A 16,589-nucleotide genomic window follows, 5' to 3' on the forward strand; every position below is an offset into this window, starting at 1 on the left:
TGGAGGACGCATGATTTCAGACACAATGTCTTTTATTAAATTGTCATAAATTTCTTTTATTAAATTGGCATAAAGAACATACGGCCAGCCCGAGGATCAAACTCACAACCCTGTGATCCATAGATCGGTGCACTACCTATAGAGTTAAGCGGACTGGTGACTTTCAAGTATTCTTGCATACCAGATTTCTGGTATTTTTACCGGTGCTGGAAAAATCCAGAGTGTAAGATGACTTTCGTGCTGTAAATGACGTATTATGAGCTACATATAATAAATTATGTAGTATATTTTATTTTGTTTTTATAAAATGGAATAAATATCCACAAAGTTAGGGTTAAACTAGAAAATGCTTTTGTAAAAAAGCGCATGTCTCCCCCAATGCAAAGTCCTTTAGGCAAGAAGTCAATAGGGGTCAGGAGCGAAAGTCAAAGAGACACTGATGGTTAGCTGCAACAGGGATCATCTACTTGGTATGTCCAGACATCCCGCTGAATTTCAACACTCTTGGCCTAGTGGTTCTCAAGTCACTGTTCAGGCTCCTGTGACCTTGACCTTTGATCAAGTGACCTCAAAATAAATAGGGGTCATCTACTCTGCATGTCCAATCATCCTATTAAGTTTCAACATTGTAGGTCAAGTGGTTCTCAAGTTATTTCCAAAAAATGATTTTACATGAACAGGCCACTGTGACCTTGACCTTTAATAGACTGACCCCAAAATTAATAGGGGTCATCTACTCTGCATGTTCAATCATCCTATTAAGTTTCAACATTCTGGGTCAAGTGGTTCTCAAGTTATTGATCAGAACTGGTTATCAATGTTCAGGCCTCTGTGACCTTGACCTTTAACGAAGTGACCCCAAAAACAATAGGGGTCATTTACTCTGCATGAACAATCATCCTATGAAGTTTCAATATTCTGGGTCGAGAGGTTCTCAAGTTATTGATTGGAAATGGTTTTCCGTGTTCAGGCCCCTGTGGCCTTGACCTTTAACAGAGTGACCCTAAAATCGTTAGGGTCATCTACTCTGCATGACCAATCATCCTATGAAGTTTCATCATTCTGGGTCAAGTGGTTCTCAAGTTACTGACCGGAAATGGTTTTCAATGTTCAGGCCCCTGTGACCTTGACCTTTAACAGAGTGACCCCAAAATCATTAGGGGTCATCTACTCTGCATGACCAATCATCCTATTAAGTTTCAACATTCTGGGTCAAGTGGTTCTCAAGTTACTGACCGGAAATGGTTTTCAATGTTCAGGCCCCTGTGACCTTGACCTTTAATGGAGTGACCCCAAAATCGATAGGGGTCATCTACTTTGCATGTACAATCATCCTATGAAGTTTCAACATTCTGGGTCAAGTGGTTCTCTAGTTATTGATCGGAAATGGTTTTCCATGTTCAGGCCCCTGTGACCTTGACCTTTGATGGAGTGACCCCAAAATCAATAGGGGTCATCTACTCTTCATGATCAATCATCCTATGAAGTTTCAACATTCTGGGTCAAGTGGTTCTCTAGTTATTGATCAGAAATGGTTTTCAATGTTCAGGCCCCTGTGACCTTGACCTTTTACGGAGTGACCCCAAAATCAATAGGGGTCATCCACTTTTCATGGCCAATCATCCTATGAAGTTTCAACATTCTGGGTCAAGTGGTTCTCTAGTTATTGATTGGAAATGGTTTTCAATGTTCAGGCCCCTGTGACCTTGACCTTTGACGGAGTGACCCCAAAATCAATAGGGGTCATCTACTCTTCATTGCCAATCATCCTATGAAGTTTCAACATTCTGGGTCAAGTGGTTCTCTAGTTATTGATCGGAAATGGTTTCAATGTTCAGGCCCTGTGACCATGACCTTTGACGGATGACCCCAAAAAACAATAGGGGTCGTCTACTCCATCAGCCCTACAACCCTAGAAGTTGAAGTTCTAGGCAAATGGTTCTCCAGTTATTGCTCGGAAAGAAGTGGTGACGTACGGACGGACGGACGGAAGGACGGACGGACAGACGGACGGACGGACAGGGCAAAAACAATATGTCTCCTGGGGGAGACATAATAAGAGCTGTCACTAATGGCGACAAATGCCCCCGCAGCGCCTTGACCTTTGACCTGGTGACCCCAAAGTCGATAGGGGTCGTGTACTCAATAAGTACTATTAGCATGTGAAGTTTGAAGGTCCTGGGTGCAGTGGTTCGCGAGTAAAGTCCCTTCATGCAAAAAGTTAACATTGGCCCCTGTGACCTTGACCTTTGACCTGGTGACCCCAAAGTCAGTAGGGGCCGTGTACTCAATAAGTACTATCAGCAAGTGAAGTTTGAAGGTCCTGGGTGCAGTGGTTCACAAGTAAAGTGCCTTCATGCAAAATGTTAACACTGGCCCCTGTGACCTTGACCTTTGACCCCAAAGTCAGTAGGGTGTGTACTCAATAAGTACTATCAGCATGTGAAGTTTGAAGGTCCTGGGTGCAGTGGTTCGCGAGTAAAGTGCCTTCATGCAGAAAGTTAACACTGGCCCCAGTGACCTTGACCTTTGACCTTGTGACCCCAAGGTCAGTAGGGATCGTGTACTCAATAAGTACTATCAGCATGTGAAGTTTGAAGGTCCTGGGCGCAATGGTTCGCGAGTAAAGTGCCTTCATGCAAAAAGTTAACGTTGTGACGAACTAACGGACGGACAGTTGAAAACCAATATGCCTCCCTTGGGGGCATAAAAAAACAAACAAACTAAGTAGGATTTACATTTACCAGAATGTGAAGATTTGTTTCCCTTGAGGAGTACACCAGTTGTGTTCAACAGAGGCAAACCTTGGTCAATAATCTGACTGCATGTCGGCAATGTTACATCTTCCAGCTCTGATGATGTCACTGTTGCTGGGTAAAAAATAAAACATTTCTTGCAAACAATACAGGTTAAGTATTATGAAATATTGCAGAAGAGAATACAAGTCCAAGTAATAGTAATATCAAAATGAATTTCATGTATTCAAGAGGAACAGCAGGTACTTTCCTTGCCTAGTCTAGGGGAATACAAAATTATATAAGTTGTTAGTTAGTACTGTAAAGCAGAAATTTTCACTATATTTGCAAGGTGCCTTACCCAGTGAACATTAACCCTTGCATAAATATTTACAATAAGTATAATGCATATGAAGTGCATCTCATAATTACACAAACCTTCCCCAACATATGAAATGGAAATGGCCATAATTGAAAAAAATTATTTTTGTAATTAATATAGGATAGTATAGTTTTAAGACAAATAGAACAAACTACATAGTTAATTTACAATGACATGATAACTTTTGTGTTTGCAGAGTTTTTTTTATGAAACAAACATTGGCACCTTTGCCCCCAGACGTAAAAAAGATGTTTTTTTTTTTTTTTTTTTTTTTTTTGGTTTAACGTCGCACCGACACAATTTAGGTCATATGGCGACATTCCAGCTTTTGATGGTGAGAGGAAGACCCCAGGTGCCCCTCCGTGCATTATTTCATCACGAGCGGGCACCTGGGTAGAACCACCGACCTTCCGTAAGCCAGCTGGATGGCTTCCTCACATGAAGAATTCGACGCCCCGAGTGAGGCTCGAACCCACATCGGTGAGGGGCAAGTGATTTGAAGTCAGCGACCTTAACCACTCGGCCACTAAAAAAGATGTAAAGCCGTGTTTGTTACAGGTACAGAGTCAGCAAGTTATACATGTAATTAGAGGTGTTAAACAAGAGGGCCATGATGGCCCTATATATCGCTCACCAGAGTTGATCTGGCCTACTGACCTAGTTTTTGACCCCACATGACCAAGAGTTGAACTTGACCTAAAGATCATGCAGACAAACATTCTGACTAAATTTCATAAAGATTTGGTTACAACTGTGGCCTCTAGAGTGTTCACAAGCTTTTCCTTTGATTTGACCGGTAACCTTGTTTTTGACCCCTCACTGACCCAGATTCGAACTTGACCAATAGATTATCAAAACAAACATTCTGACTAACTCTTGTGAGTTTCAAACTTAAATTGTGGTCTCTAGAGTGTTGAAAAGATTTTCCTTTGATCTGGCCTAGTGACCTAGTTTTTGACCCCAAATGACCCAGATTCAAACTTGATCTAGAAATGATTAAGACAAACATTCTGACAAAGTTTCATAAAGATTGAGTCACAAATGTGGCCTCTAAAGTGTTCACAAGCTTCCTTTGATTTGACCAGGTGACCTAGTTTTTGACGCCACATGACCCAGATTCGAACTTGACCTAGAAATTATCAAACCAAACCTTCTGACTAAGTTTCATAAATATTGGGTCACAAATGTGGCCTCTAGAGAGTTCACAAGCTTTTCCTTTGATTTGACTAGGTGACCTAGTTTTTAATCCAATATGACCCTGTTTCGAACTTGACCTAGAGATCATCAAGACTAACATTCTGACCAAGTTCCATAAAGATTGGGTCACAAATGTGGTCTCTATAGTGTTCACAAGCTTTTCCATTGATCTGACCTACTGACCTAGTTTTTGACCCTAAATGACCAAGATTCACTCTTGACCTAGAGATCATCAATACTAACATTCTGGTAAAGTTTCATAAAGATTAGGCCACAAATGTGGTCTCAAGAGTGTTCACAACCTTTTCCTTTGATCTGACCTACTGACCTAGTTTTTGACCCCACATGACCCAGTTTCGAACTTGACCTAGAGATCGTCAAGACATAACATTCTGGCCATGTTTCATAAAGATTGGGTCAAAAATGTGGTCTCTATAGAGTGTTCACAAGCTTTTTCTTTGATCTGACCTACTGACCTTGTTTTTAGTGACCCCACATGACCCAGTTTCGAACTTGACCTAGAGATCATCAAGACTAACAATCTGACCAAGTTTCATAAAGATTGGGTCAAAATTGTGGTCTCTAGAGTGTTCACAAGCTTTTTCCTTTGATCTGACCTACTGACCTAGTTTTTGACCCCCCATAGACCCTAGATTCGAAACTTGACCAGTAAGATTCAATGCAAGACGTAACACTTCTGACCAGTTCCATAAAGATTTGGGCCAACAAATGTGTTCTCTGAAAGTGTTCACAACCTTTTCCTTTGATCTGACCTACTGACCTAGTTTTTGACCCCACATGACCCAGTTTCGAACTTGACCTAGAGATCGTCAAGACATAACATTCTGGCCATGTTTCATAAAGATTGGGTCAAAAATGTGGTCTCTAGCGTGTTCACAAGCTTTTTCTTTGATCTGACCTACTGACCTTGTTTTTAGTGACCCCACATGACCCAGTTTCGAACTTGACCTAGAGATCATCAAGACTAACATTCTGACCAAGTTCCATAAAGATTGGGTCACAAATGTGGTCTCTATAGTGTTCACAAGCTTTTCCATTGATCTGACCTACTGACCTAGTTTTTGACCCTACATGACCAAGATTCAAACTTGACCTAGAGATCATCAATACTAACATTCTGGTAAAGTTTCATAAAGATTGGGCCACAAATGTGGTCTCTAGAGTGTTCACAACCTTTTCCTTTGATCTGACCTACTGACCTAGTTTTTGACCCCACATGACCCAGTTTCGAACTTGACCTAGAGATCGTCAAGACATAACATTCTGGCCATGTTTCATAAAGATTGGGTCAAAAATGTGGTCTCTAGAGTGTTCACAAGCTTTTTCTTTGATCTGACCTACTGACCTTGTTTTTAGTGACCCCACATGACCCAGTTTCGAACTTGACCTAGAGATCATCAAGACTAACAATCTGACCAAGTTTCATAAAGATTGGGTCAAAATTGTGGTCTCTAGAGTGTTCACAAGCTTTTCCTTTGATCTGACCTACTGACCTAGTTTTTGACCCCACATGACCCAGTTCGAACTTGACCTAGAGATCATCAAGACTAACATTCTGACCAAGATCATAAAGATTGGATCACAAATGTAGCCTTTAGAGTGTTCACAAGGCAAATAATGACGGACGACGCACGCCGGACAATGCACGACAGACGCCGGACAATGACCGGTCACAATAGCTCACCTTGAGCAGGAAGTGCTCTGGTGACCTAACAAGAGCTGTCGGAGGACAGCAACGCTCGACTATTCAACAGCCTTGTCGATTGAATGAATACGGAAGTCGAAAAAGGGACATAATTTAGTAAAAAAGCAAAATAGGATTATGGAACCTACATAGTGCTTATCAGCTCATGACAGTGAACAAGTGTGTGAAGTTTCAATCCATTCCCATTAGTGGGTACTGAGATACCAGCTTACATAGGAATTTAACCAAAAACTCCTAAGTTGAAAAAGGGGCATAATTTTGTAAAATGCGAAGTTGAATTATTGACCCTTTGCATTGCATGTCATATCATAAAAGTGAACAGGTGTGTGAAATTTCAATCCTTTCCCATTAGTGGATACTGAGATACCAGCTTACATACAAAAACTTAACTAAAAATTTCTATGTTGAAAAATGGGCATAATTTTGAAAAAAAGCAAAATAAAGTTATGGGACCTGCTTTGTGCATGTCAGATCATGACAGTGAATAAGTGTGTGAAGTTTCAATTCATTCCAATTAGTGAGTACTGAAATACCAGCTAACATACAAAACCTTAACCAAAAAATTCTAAGTCGAAAAAGGGGCATAATTTTGTAAAAAAGCAAAATAGAGTTATGGAACCTGTGCAATGTAAGTCAGTTTATCACAATAAATAAGTGTGTGAAGTTTCAATCCATTCCCACAAGTGGTTACTGAGATACCAGCTTACATACAAAACCTTAACCAAAAATTTCTAAGTCGAAAAAGGGGCATAATTTTGTAAAAAAGCAAAATAGAGTTATGGAACCTGTGCAATATAGGTCAGTTTATCACAGTGAATAAGTGTGTGAAGTTTCAATCCATTCCCACAAGTGGTTGCTGAGATACCAGCTTACATACAAAAACTTAACCAAATCGGGACGCGGACGCCGACGTGGACGAGGACGCCGACGCATGGGCGAGTCCAATAGCTCTACTATTCTATGAATAGTCGAGCTAAAAATCAATACAATGAATAGTGACCAATCTTTTTGGTCGACAGTCCAAAGATAATGCTTTTAAGTAAACAAAACTTATTAAAAAGCTGAAACAAGCAGATTAACTTTCTAAAAAATTTGCGAGTGTTAAACCTCGTGAACATACTCAATATTTCAAAATCGTGAAATAGTGACCCAGCGAAAATATGTTCTCTTACAGTATACATATTGTAAAATCATTCAAACAAGTAAAATTCCCATTTATTCCATATGTAAAAGATGAAATCCACAAATTTATATACCAACAGAAGAGCAGTTTTGAACCAAACCAATAAATTCAATGCCAATCAAATTCATTTATTTCAGTTTTGAAAGCCACTTGGCCCCAATTTCACGAAAAAAACAAAAAGTAATTGCTTAGCTAAGACTTATTTCAAATGCATGTTTTAACCCATTATGCATCCTCAATGCTGACTTTTTCATCTATATCCGAACCGTATATGACTATTTTATAGATCAAAACACAACAATTCTGAATTTTACAGAAAACGAAGAATAGAAATAAGAAATATACTTAAATATGCAATACTCAACTTCGTTATATCATGCTTAAATAGAAATATCTGACATATTTGTGCAACTGAAGAAAGTACTGAAGACAAATAGATCTACTACTAAGTTACTAACCATGGTTTAATTTACCTAAAAATACACTGTTAAAGAAAAAAATCAACATTGAATAACAGTAACTAAAGCAATAGCACAATTTCAAAACATAAGTAATTACTTAAGTTTTTTTGTGAAATTGGGGTCTGATCTATCTAGTAAACAAGAGGACCATGATGGTCCTGAATCGCTCACCTCTTCCCACATGACCCAGTTTTGAGTATGACGTCGTTTTTTCTATTATTTGACATAGTGACCTAGTTTTTGAGCTCATGTGACCCAGTTTTGAACTTGACCTAGATATTATCAAGATAAAAATTCTGAACAATTTTCATGAAGATCCATTGAAAAATATGGTCTCTAGAGAGGTCACAAGGTTTTTCTATTATTTGTCATATTGACCTAGTTTTCGAAGGTACGTGACCCTGTTTTGAACTTTACCTAGATATCATCAAGGTGAACATTCTCACTAATTTTCATGAAGATCTCATGAAAAATATGGCCTCTAGAGAGGTCACAAGGTTTTTCTATTTTTTTACCTACTGGCCTAGTTTTTGACCACACGTGACCCAGTTTCGAAACTGACTTAGATATCATCAAGGTGAACATTCAGATCAATTTTCATGAAGATCCATTGAAAAATATGGCCTCTAGAGAGGTCAAAAGATTTTTTTAATTTTAGACCTACTGACCTAGTTTTTGACCGCAGTTGACCAAGTTTCAAACTTGACCTAGATATCATCAAGGTGAACACTCAGACCAACTTTCATACAGATCCCATGAAAAGTATGGCCTCTGGAGAGGTCACAAGGTTTTTTTATTATTTGACCTACTGACCTAGTTTTTTAAGGCACGTGACCCAGTTTCCAACTTGACCTAGATATCATCAAGGTGAACATTCTGACCAATTTTAATGATGATCCATTCAAGGGTATGGCCTCTAGAGAGGTCACAAGGTTTTTCTATTTCAAGACCTACTGACCTAGTTTTTGATCGCAGTTGACCCAGTTTCAAACTTGACCTATATATCATCCAGATAAACATTCAGACCAACTTTCATACAGATCCCATGAAAAATATGGCCTCTAGAGAAGTCACAACGTTTTTTCATTATTTGACCTACTGTCCTAATTTTTGATGGCACGTGACCCACTTTCGAACTTGACCTAGATATCATCAAGATGAACATTCTGACCAATTTTTATAGAGATCCATTCACAAGTATGGCCTGTAGAGAGGTCACAAGGTTTTTCTATTTTTAGACCTACTGACCTAGTTTTTGACCGCACATGACCCTGTTTCAAACTTGACCTAGATATCATCAAGATAAACATTCAGACCAACTTTCATACAGATCCCTTGAAAAATATGGCCTTAAGAGAGGTCACAAGGTTTTTCTATTATTTGACCTACTGACCTAGTTTTTTAAGGCACGTGACCCACTTTCGAACATGACCTAGATATCATCAAGATGAACATTCAGACCAACTTTCATACAGATCCCATGAAAAATATGGCCTCTAGAGAGGTCACAAGGTTTTTCTATTATTTGACCTACTGACCTAGTTTTTTAAGGCACGTGACCCACTTTCAAACTTGACCTAGATATCATCAAGGTGAACATTCTGACCAATTTTCATGAAGATCTCATGCAATATATGGCATCTAGAGAGGTCACAAGGTTTTTCTATTTTTAGACCTACTGACCTAGTTTTTGATCGCACGTGACCCAGTTTCGAACTTGACCTAGATATCATCAAGATGAACATTCAGACCAACTTTCATACAGATCCCATGAAAAATATGGCCTTTAGAGAGGTCACAAGGTTTTCCTATTATTTGACCTACTGACCTAGTTTTTGAAGGCACGTGACCCAGTTTCGAATCTGACCTAGATATCATCAAGGTGAACGTTCTGACCAATTTTCATGAAGATTTTGTGAAATATATGGCCTCTAGAGAGGTCACAAGGTTTTTCTATTTTTAGACCTACTGACCTAGTTTTTGAAGGCACGTGACCCAGTTTCAAACTTGACCTAGATATCATCAAGTTGAACATTCTGACCAATTTTCATGAAGCTCTTGTGAAATATATGGCCTCTAGAGAGGTCACAAGGTTTTTCTATTTTCAGACCTACTGACCTAGTTTTTGATGGCACGTGACCCAGTTTCGAACTTGACCTAGATATCATCAAGATGAACATTCTGACCAACTTTCATAAAGATCCCACAAAAAATGTGACCTCTAGAGTGGTCACAAGCAAAAGTTTACGGACGCACGCACAGACGACGCGCGATCATAAAAGCTCACCTTGTCACTTTGTGACAGGTGACCTAAAAACCTGTATCACAGGTACAGCAACTAAATTAAGTCAAACTCGCTTTATACAAACTCTTTGGAACCTGGGAAATATGCTCGTATCAAATCAAATACGTATTAATGAATGTATGACTCCTGGGTAATTTGCTCGAGCAAGTTGGGCAGTATCACCTGTATCGCCAGTGAATAGTTTCCGATAAATAAAAATACAGTAGTGAGTAGATGCTCATTAGTAGTTTTAACTGATTAAGTGAGTGTGTTCAGTTTACGATGAAATAACTCAACAAAATTCATACTTAAACATGTAAAAACGAATGAAAAATAAATTTTAATGTACAAATGAGTTGAATCATCAAGTGTTTATAGCACATATAGATCTAGCACATATAGATACACAGGAATAAAATAATGTGTATATGTCAATGCATTTTTGCAACAGGTACTTTACACATGGTATTCAAACATTTACTTGAAACAAGAGGGCCATGAAGGCCCTGTATTGCTCACCTGACCTAGGAATCATAAAGATTAACATTCTGACCAAATTGCATTAAGATATGGTCATAAATGTGGCCTCTACAGTGTTAACTAGCTTTTTCTTTGATTTGACCTAGTGACCTAGTTTTTGATCCTACATGACCCAGACTCAAATAGGACCTTGAGATCATGAAGATTAAAATTCTGACCAAGTTTCATGTAGATATAATCATAAATATGGCCTCTACAGTGTTAACAAGCTTTTCCTTTGATGTGATCCCAGATGACCCAATATCAAACTCGTCCAAGATTTTATTGAGGTTAACATTCTGACCAAGTTTCATTTAGATTGGACCAAAATTGTGACCTCTAGAGTGTTAACTAGCTTTTCCTTTGATTTGACCCGGTGACCTAGTTTTTTACCTAAAGATCATCAAGATTAATATTCTGACTAAGTTTCATGAAGATATAGTCATAAATGTGGCCTCTACAGAGTTAACAAGCTTTTCCTTTGATTTGACTTAGTGACCTGGTTTTTGACCCCATCTGACCTAGATTTGAACTTGACCTATATATCATCAAGATTCTGACCAAGTTTCATTATGATATGGTCAAAAATGTGGCCTCTAGAGTGTTAACTAGCTTTTCCTTTGATTTGACCTGGTGACCCTACATGACCAGATTCAAACTGGACCTTGAGATCATCAAGATTAACATTCTGACCAAATTTCATGAAGATACAGTCTTAAATTTGGCCTCTACACTGTTAACAACCTTTTCCTTTGATTTGACCTGGTGACCTAGTTTTTGACCCCAGATGACCCAATATCGAACTCCTCCAAGATTTTATTGGGGGTAACATTCTGACCAAGTTTCATGAAGATTGGGCCAAAATTGTGACCTCTACAGTGTTAACAAGCTTTTCCTTTGATTTGACCTGGTGACCTAGTTTTTGATCCCGGATGACCCAATATCGAACTCGTCCAAGATTTTATTGAGGGTAACATTCTGACCAAGTTTCATGAAGATTGGGACAAAATTGTGACCTCTAGTGTTAACAAGCTTTTCCTTTAATTTAACTTGGCGACCTAGATTCTGACCCCAGATGACCCAATATTGAATTCGTCCAAGATTTTATTGGGGGTAACATTCTAACCAAGTTTCATTAAGATTGGGCCAAAATTGTGACCTCACAGTCAAATTGTTGACGACGACGGACACAGGGCGATCACAAAAGCTATTTTGGTTGTATTTTTGATACTAAAAGCACACTAGATAGTCCTAAAACGTACAACGAAATTATATTTTCATGGAGAAGTGTACAAATGAAAGTGATTATCGCTGAATTGCTAAAGACTATTACTTGGACTCAATTGTAATGAATAAAATAACTGCATACATAGTGTTAATCTCTTTTTATTTATCTATCGAATACAGGTGATAAAAAATTGCCGCAGACTTCGAAAATTAGTTCGTATAAAAACAAGAGCACCGCCTTGCGGGTGCTGACGCTCATCTGATTTTTTTTTGTATTATAGAAATATTGTCCTACCCATGATTTTCTAAGTCTAAAAAGGGCCATCATTCTTGCAAAAAGCAGGATAGAGTTATGTTTCTTGATGTACAGTGTCCACTTATGATGGTGAAAAACTGTTGCAAGTTTTAAAGCAATAGCTTTGATAGTTTATGAGAAAAGTTGACTTAAACATAATATTCAACCAAGAAAATGATTTTTCTAAGTCCAAAAGGGCAATAATTATTGCAAAAATCATGGATGGAGTTATGTTGCTTGCCTGTACACTGGTTCCTTATTGACTGGTGACAGTGTTTGCAATACTTTCAATCAGATTGCATTTGAAGTTTAAGAGAAAAATTTACCCTACATTAAAACTTTACCAAGAATTACTGTACTATTTTAAGTCCAGGGCCCAATAATCTGAAACCGCAAGATTATTTTGAGGGTACATCTGCGTTCATGAAGATTGGGAACAAGTATTACCAGTTTAACAAGCTTTTCCTTAATTTAGGCGAAAATTTGACCAAACCCCAATAAAGACTTGTCCAAGATTTGATTGTTTCTAATACATAAGATGGGCCAAAATTTGCAAAAGCAAATTGTTTGCGCTATACACAGGGTCAAAAGCATGTTTGTATGTTGAACTAAATCCAAGATAGTCTAAAGTCAATAGTTATATTTTAGGAGAAGTGTAAACAATAAACTGATTACGCAATGCTAAAGACCATACTGGACGCTGACGCGACAACCGCTCAAGTGTTACATCTTCATATTTATTTTTACAAAAAAATTCCAGATAAAAAGCTAAAAAAATGGAAACTTAAAACATTTTAGCTCATTGGGACTTCCAAAATGTGTTTACATCTCCCAACAAGAGTGCAAGAATGTCACAATATACGCCCGTCACAGCAAATTTCTTTACTCTAGCACCTGTATTTGCAATTGTAATTTTAACTTTGTGGTTGTTTAGTAATAACTAAGTGTTTTGTTTTTCTAAGTCCACAAAAAAACTCCTTACCAGGTAGAGACACCTTAAAATACACCTAAAATTGGAAAGTAACATCTATGTTGTACCACAGAAAAGTGGTCTTGGTTTTTCCCTACGGTCAATTATAAAAAAGTTACAATATAAGTTATTTATAGTAACAACTAAGGGAAGTTAATCTTAAAAAAAAAAAAAAAAAAAAAAAAAATCAAAAAAAAAATTGTAAGTCCTCACAAAAATCTTTACCAGGTAGAGACTGGTCAAAATACACCTCAAAATTGGATGTAGCATGCATATTGTACTACAGAAAAGTGGTCTCCATTTTTCCCTATGACTAGTAATGAAAAAGTTACAATATAAGCTATTTATAGTAACAACAAAGGGAAGTAATTCGAAAGAAGGGAACTGCGCATGACACTTCGTCTCATGATGGTGTATAATTGTGTCAAGTTACATCAAAATCCCTCCATGCATGAAGAAGAAATGCTTCGGACAAAGTCATTCTTGTATCTGACCTTTGGCCTCTAAGTGTGACCTTGACCTTAGACCTAGGGACCTGGTTCTTGCGCATGACACTATGTCTCATGGTGGTGAACATTTGTGCCAAGTTATATCAAAATCCCTCTATGCATGAAGAAGACATGCTCCGGACAAGGTTTTCATTCTTGTATCCTTTGACCTCTAAGTGTGACCTTGACCTTAGACCTAGAGACCTGGTTCTTGCGCATGACACTCCGCCTCATGGTGGTGAACATTTGTGCCAAGTTATATCAAAATCCCTCCATGCATGAAGAAGACATGCTCCGGACAAGGTTTTCATTCTTGTATCCTTTGACCTCTAAGTGTGACCTTGACCTTAGACCTAGAGACCTGGTTCTTGCGCATGACACTCCGCCTCATGGTGGTGAACATTTGTGCCAAGTTATATCAAAATCCCTCTATGCATGAAGAAGAAATGCTCCGGACAAAGTTTTCATTCTTGTATCCTTTGACCTCTAAGTGTGACCTTGACCTTAGACCTAGGGACCTGGTTCTTGCGCATGACACTCCTTCTCATGATGATGAACAATTGTGCCAACTTTCATCAAAATCCCTCTATGCATGAAGAAGATATGCTCCGGACAAAGTCATTCTTGAATTTGACCTTTGACCTCTAAGTGTGACCTTGACCTTAGACCTAGGGACCTGGTTCTTGCGCATGACACTCCGTCTCATGATGGTGAACAACTGTGCCAAGTTTCATCAAAATCCCTTCATGCATGTAGAAGATATGCTCCGGACAAGGTCTGTGGACGCCGCCGCCCGCCCGCCCGCCCACCCGCCAGGGCCATTCCCATAATACGTCCCGTTTTTCAAAAGGGCGTATAAAAATTCATATGAAACGAGTTCGCTATTACCAAAATAATTTTACAAAGAAATAGATTTAGGACTCGGCCGGGTAATCTGGATTTTGTTCATTATAGCCGGAAATTCTTATCAAGCGAGTTCGTATTAAGTTGACTCAACTGTATATCACAAATTGAAAATAAATCATGTGTGTACTGATGTAGCTGACAAACAGTTTGTAATTATAAATTTCTTGAACACGATGCAGCAATCTTAAAAGTGTTTAGATGGAACCTGTTTTGTTAACTAAGTGTTTAAGGGGACGCATATTGCTACATTCACAGTTCATACAGAAATGCGAAATGGGTGCATATTCAAGAAATCGATGGTGGGAAAATAAAAAACATATTCCTAAACTGATACAATACTGATGGACACCTGTAATATTCAGTATTTTGTGGATAAGGATGTGGTACTATGAATGTAATAGGAAAACAGAGGTCTTTGTGAAAGTACATTCAACACAACATATTAAGCTTTTGTATAAGGAAAAAACAGGTTTTTTACAATAACAGTGTTCCAAATAATGTTGAAGGGATGAGATTTTCTTTCTAACACACCAGGTTTGCTTAAACATGTAAAAATTTAACGCCACGTCATTTCAGCTCGGGATGGACGCCATATTTCTCATTGATAAAAATGTAAACAAAAAAATTAGAGTGGGATTAGCATTGCAAGGGCATAACATGACATTCTACACAATGAATACCTTAGAACAGATATCTCAGATGCTACACAGGTCAGGCGGGTTAAATGCATAATGGCGATCACTTGAAATTTATCTTGAAAAGGTGGTTAATTTTAGTTTATTTACATGGTTTTTAACTTTCCCGCGATTCACTGCAAATGTATTACTGCGCCGGACGAAAGGTAACTCTAATAAACAACGGGAGACAACTCAGGTGTCAGCACGTGTACGATTTTTAAAAAAAAACATGTCGATGATTATAATTTCTTATCAAATAATGAATCCTATTCAGATATTCGTCTTTAATATTAGAAAATTATTAATTTCTGTGGACATTTGTCAAAAAATATTACTTACATTGGACTACTTTGCGCATCAAACTGGTTTCCGCTTCAGTTGTGAGGCACTTCCGTTATACTTTTTGACAACAATAACAAAACACAAAATGAATCAATAAAGTCACTTATAAACCGACTGCTACTTAAATCAGTGTAAGTAAAGTTGTTATTACAACATTATACATGTTTGTTACGTTATGAGATAAAGTTTATCTTGAACTGCATAATCCATTAATTACGTTTAGATGATATTGCATTTACAACTTATTTGACCCCATTTTTTACGTGAATGACAGCATTCTCGTGCAACTCGTGCAAACAGAGTTATGAAAAGTATGGTGGAGAATTCAAGGACAAATTATAAATGACATTAAAGTGAGGATAACTGTATATTCGTCGAGTTTTGATCATTGACATGCCTGCTGTGTATTAGTAACTTTTGTGAACAAGATCAGAATGTTACTTTTGCACATATACACATTGATTGGACATCTCAACCAAATTTCATACCTTATTTTAGGGATTTTTAAGACAATACATTTTCAAAAGTTTGTTGAATGTGTTTTGATATTTAAGTGCATTGTAGTTCATGAATACCAAATTAAAAATTAATAATGGCAACATTTCTAGGCCCTTATTGTAAGCCACTAGACTTCTGTAACGATAAATGTTTAATGTCTCTTTTAGTTTTGGAATGTGGCATTCCATGACCACCGTATCTTTTCTTATGCACTACTTTGTAAACAAACTAAATAATGTGTTTTAGCTTACATATGCGAAATGAAAAGCAAGACAGTGACCATATTTCACATTCTTTCTTTAAATTAGAATCTGTAGGACATTGATAAATGTTTGGACAAGGTGAAGCACTATTATTTTCGCACCAAAAAGTCTTAATTGTTGACTTTGAATGTACACAATAAGTCTTATGTAATTCAACAATAACTTTCTTGTTTCAGTTTTCTCATTTTTATTTTAGTGAGCAATCCTTTATGTACTTATAACAGTTGAAACAGTATCCATTTCATGTACCAAAACCTTGTACTTTTTTGCAGGTAAATTTTATCATACCCCACCCACTTTTTTCTAATTTCAAAGTATGCGTCCCCTTAAAATTGTTTTCATAATATCTGCATCAAGGTCAACTTTAACATTATCAAAACCATGTTTCTTTATATTTAAAAAAGTACTTCCAGACAGCACTGCTGAGCTTATACCA

General features: G+C 37.7%; 1 protein-coding gene across 2 annotated transcripts in view; it reads right to left on the bottom strand.

The window, feature by feature from the left end:
- LOC123551942 (serine-rich adhesin for platelets-like) overlaps positions 1-16,589 on the bottom strand; it is a 101,039-nt gene that overhangs the window by 59,016 nt on the left and 25,434 nt on the right. For both annotated transcript variants that reach the window (XM_053541503.1, XM_045341257.2), the window contains exon 3: positions 2,745-2,870. In XM_053541503.1, coding sequence (XP_053397478.1) covers positions 2,745-2,870 — 126 coding nt within the window. The remainder of the gene's footprint in view (positions 1-2,744; positions 2,871-16,589) is intronic.

Source organism: Mercenaria mercenaria, chromosome 4, assembly GCF_021730395.1.
Source record: "Mercenaria mercenaria strain notata chromosome 4, MADL_Memer_1, whole genome shotgun sequence".
In the NCBI taxonomy this organism is placed as follows: domain Eukaryota; kingdom Metazoa; phylum Mollusca; class Bivalvia; order Venerida; family Veneridae; genus Mercenaria; species Mercenaria mercenaria.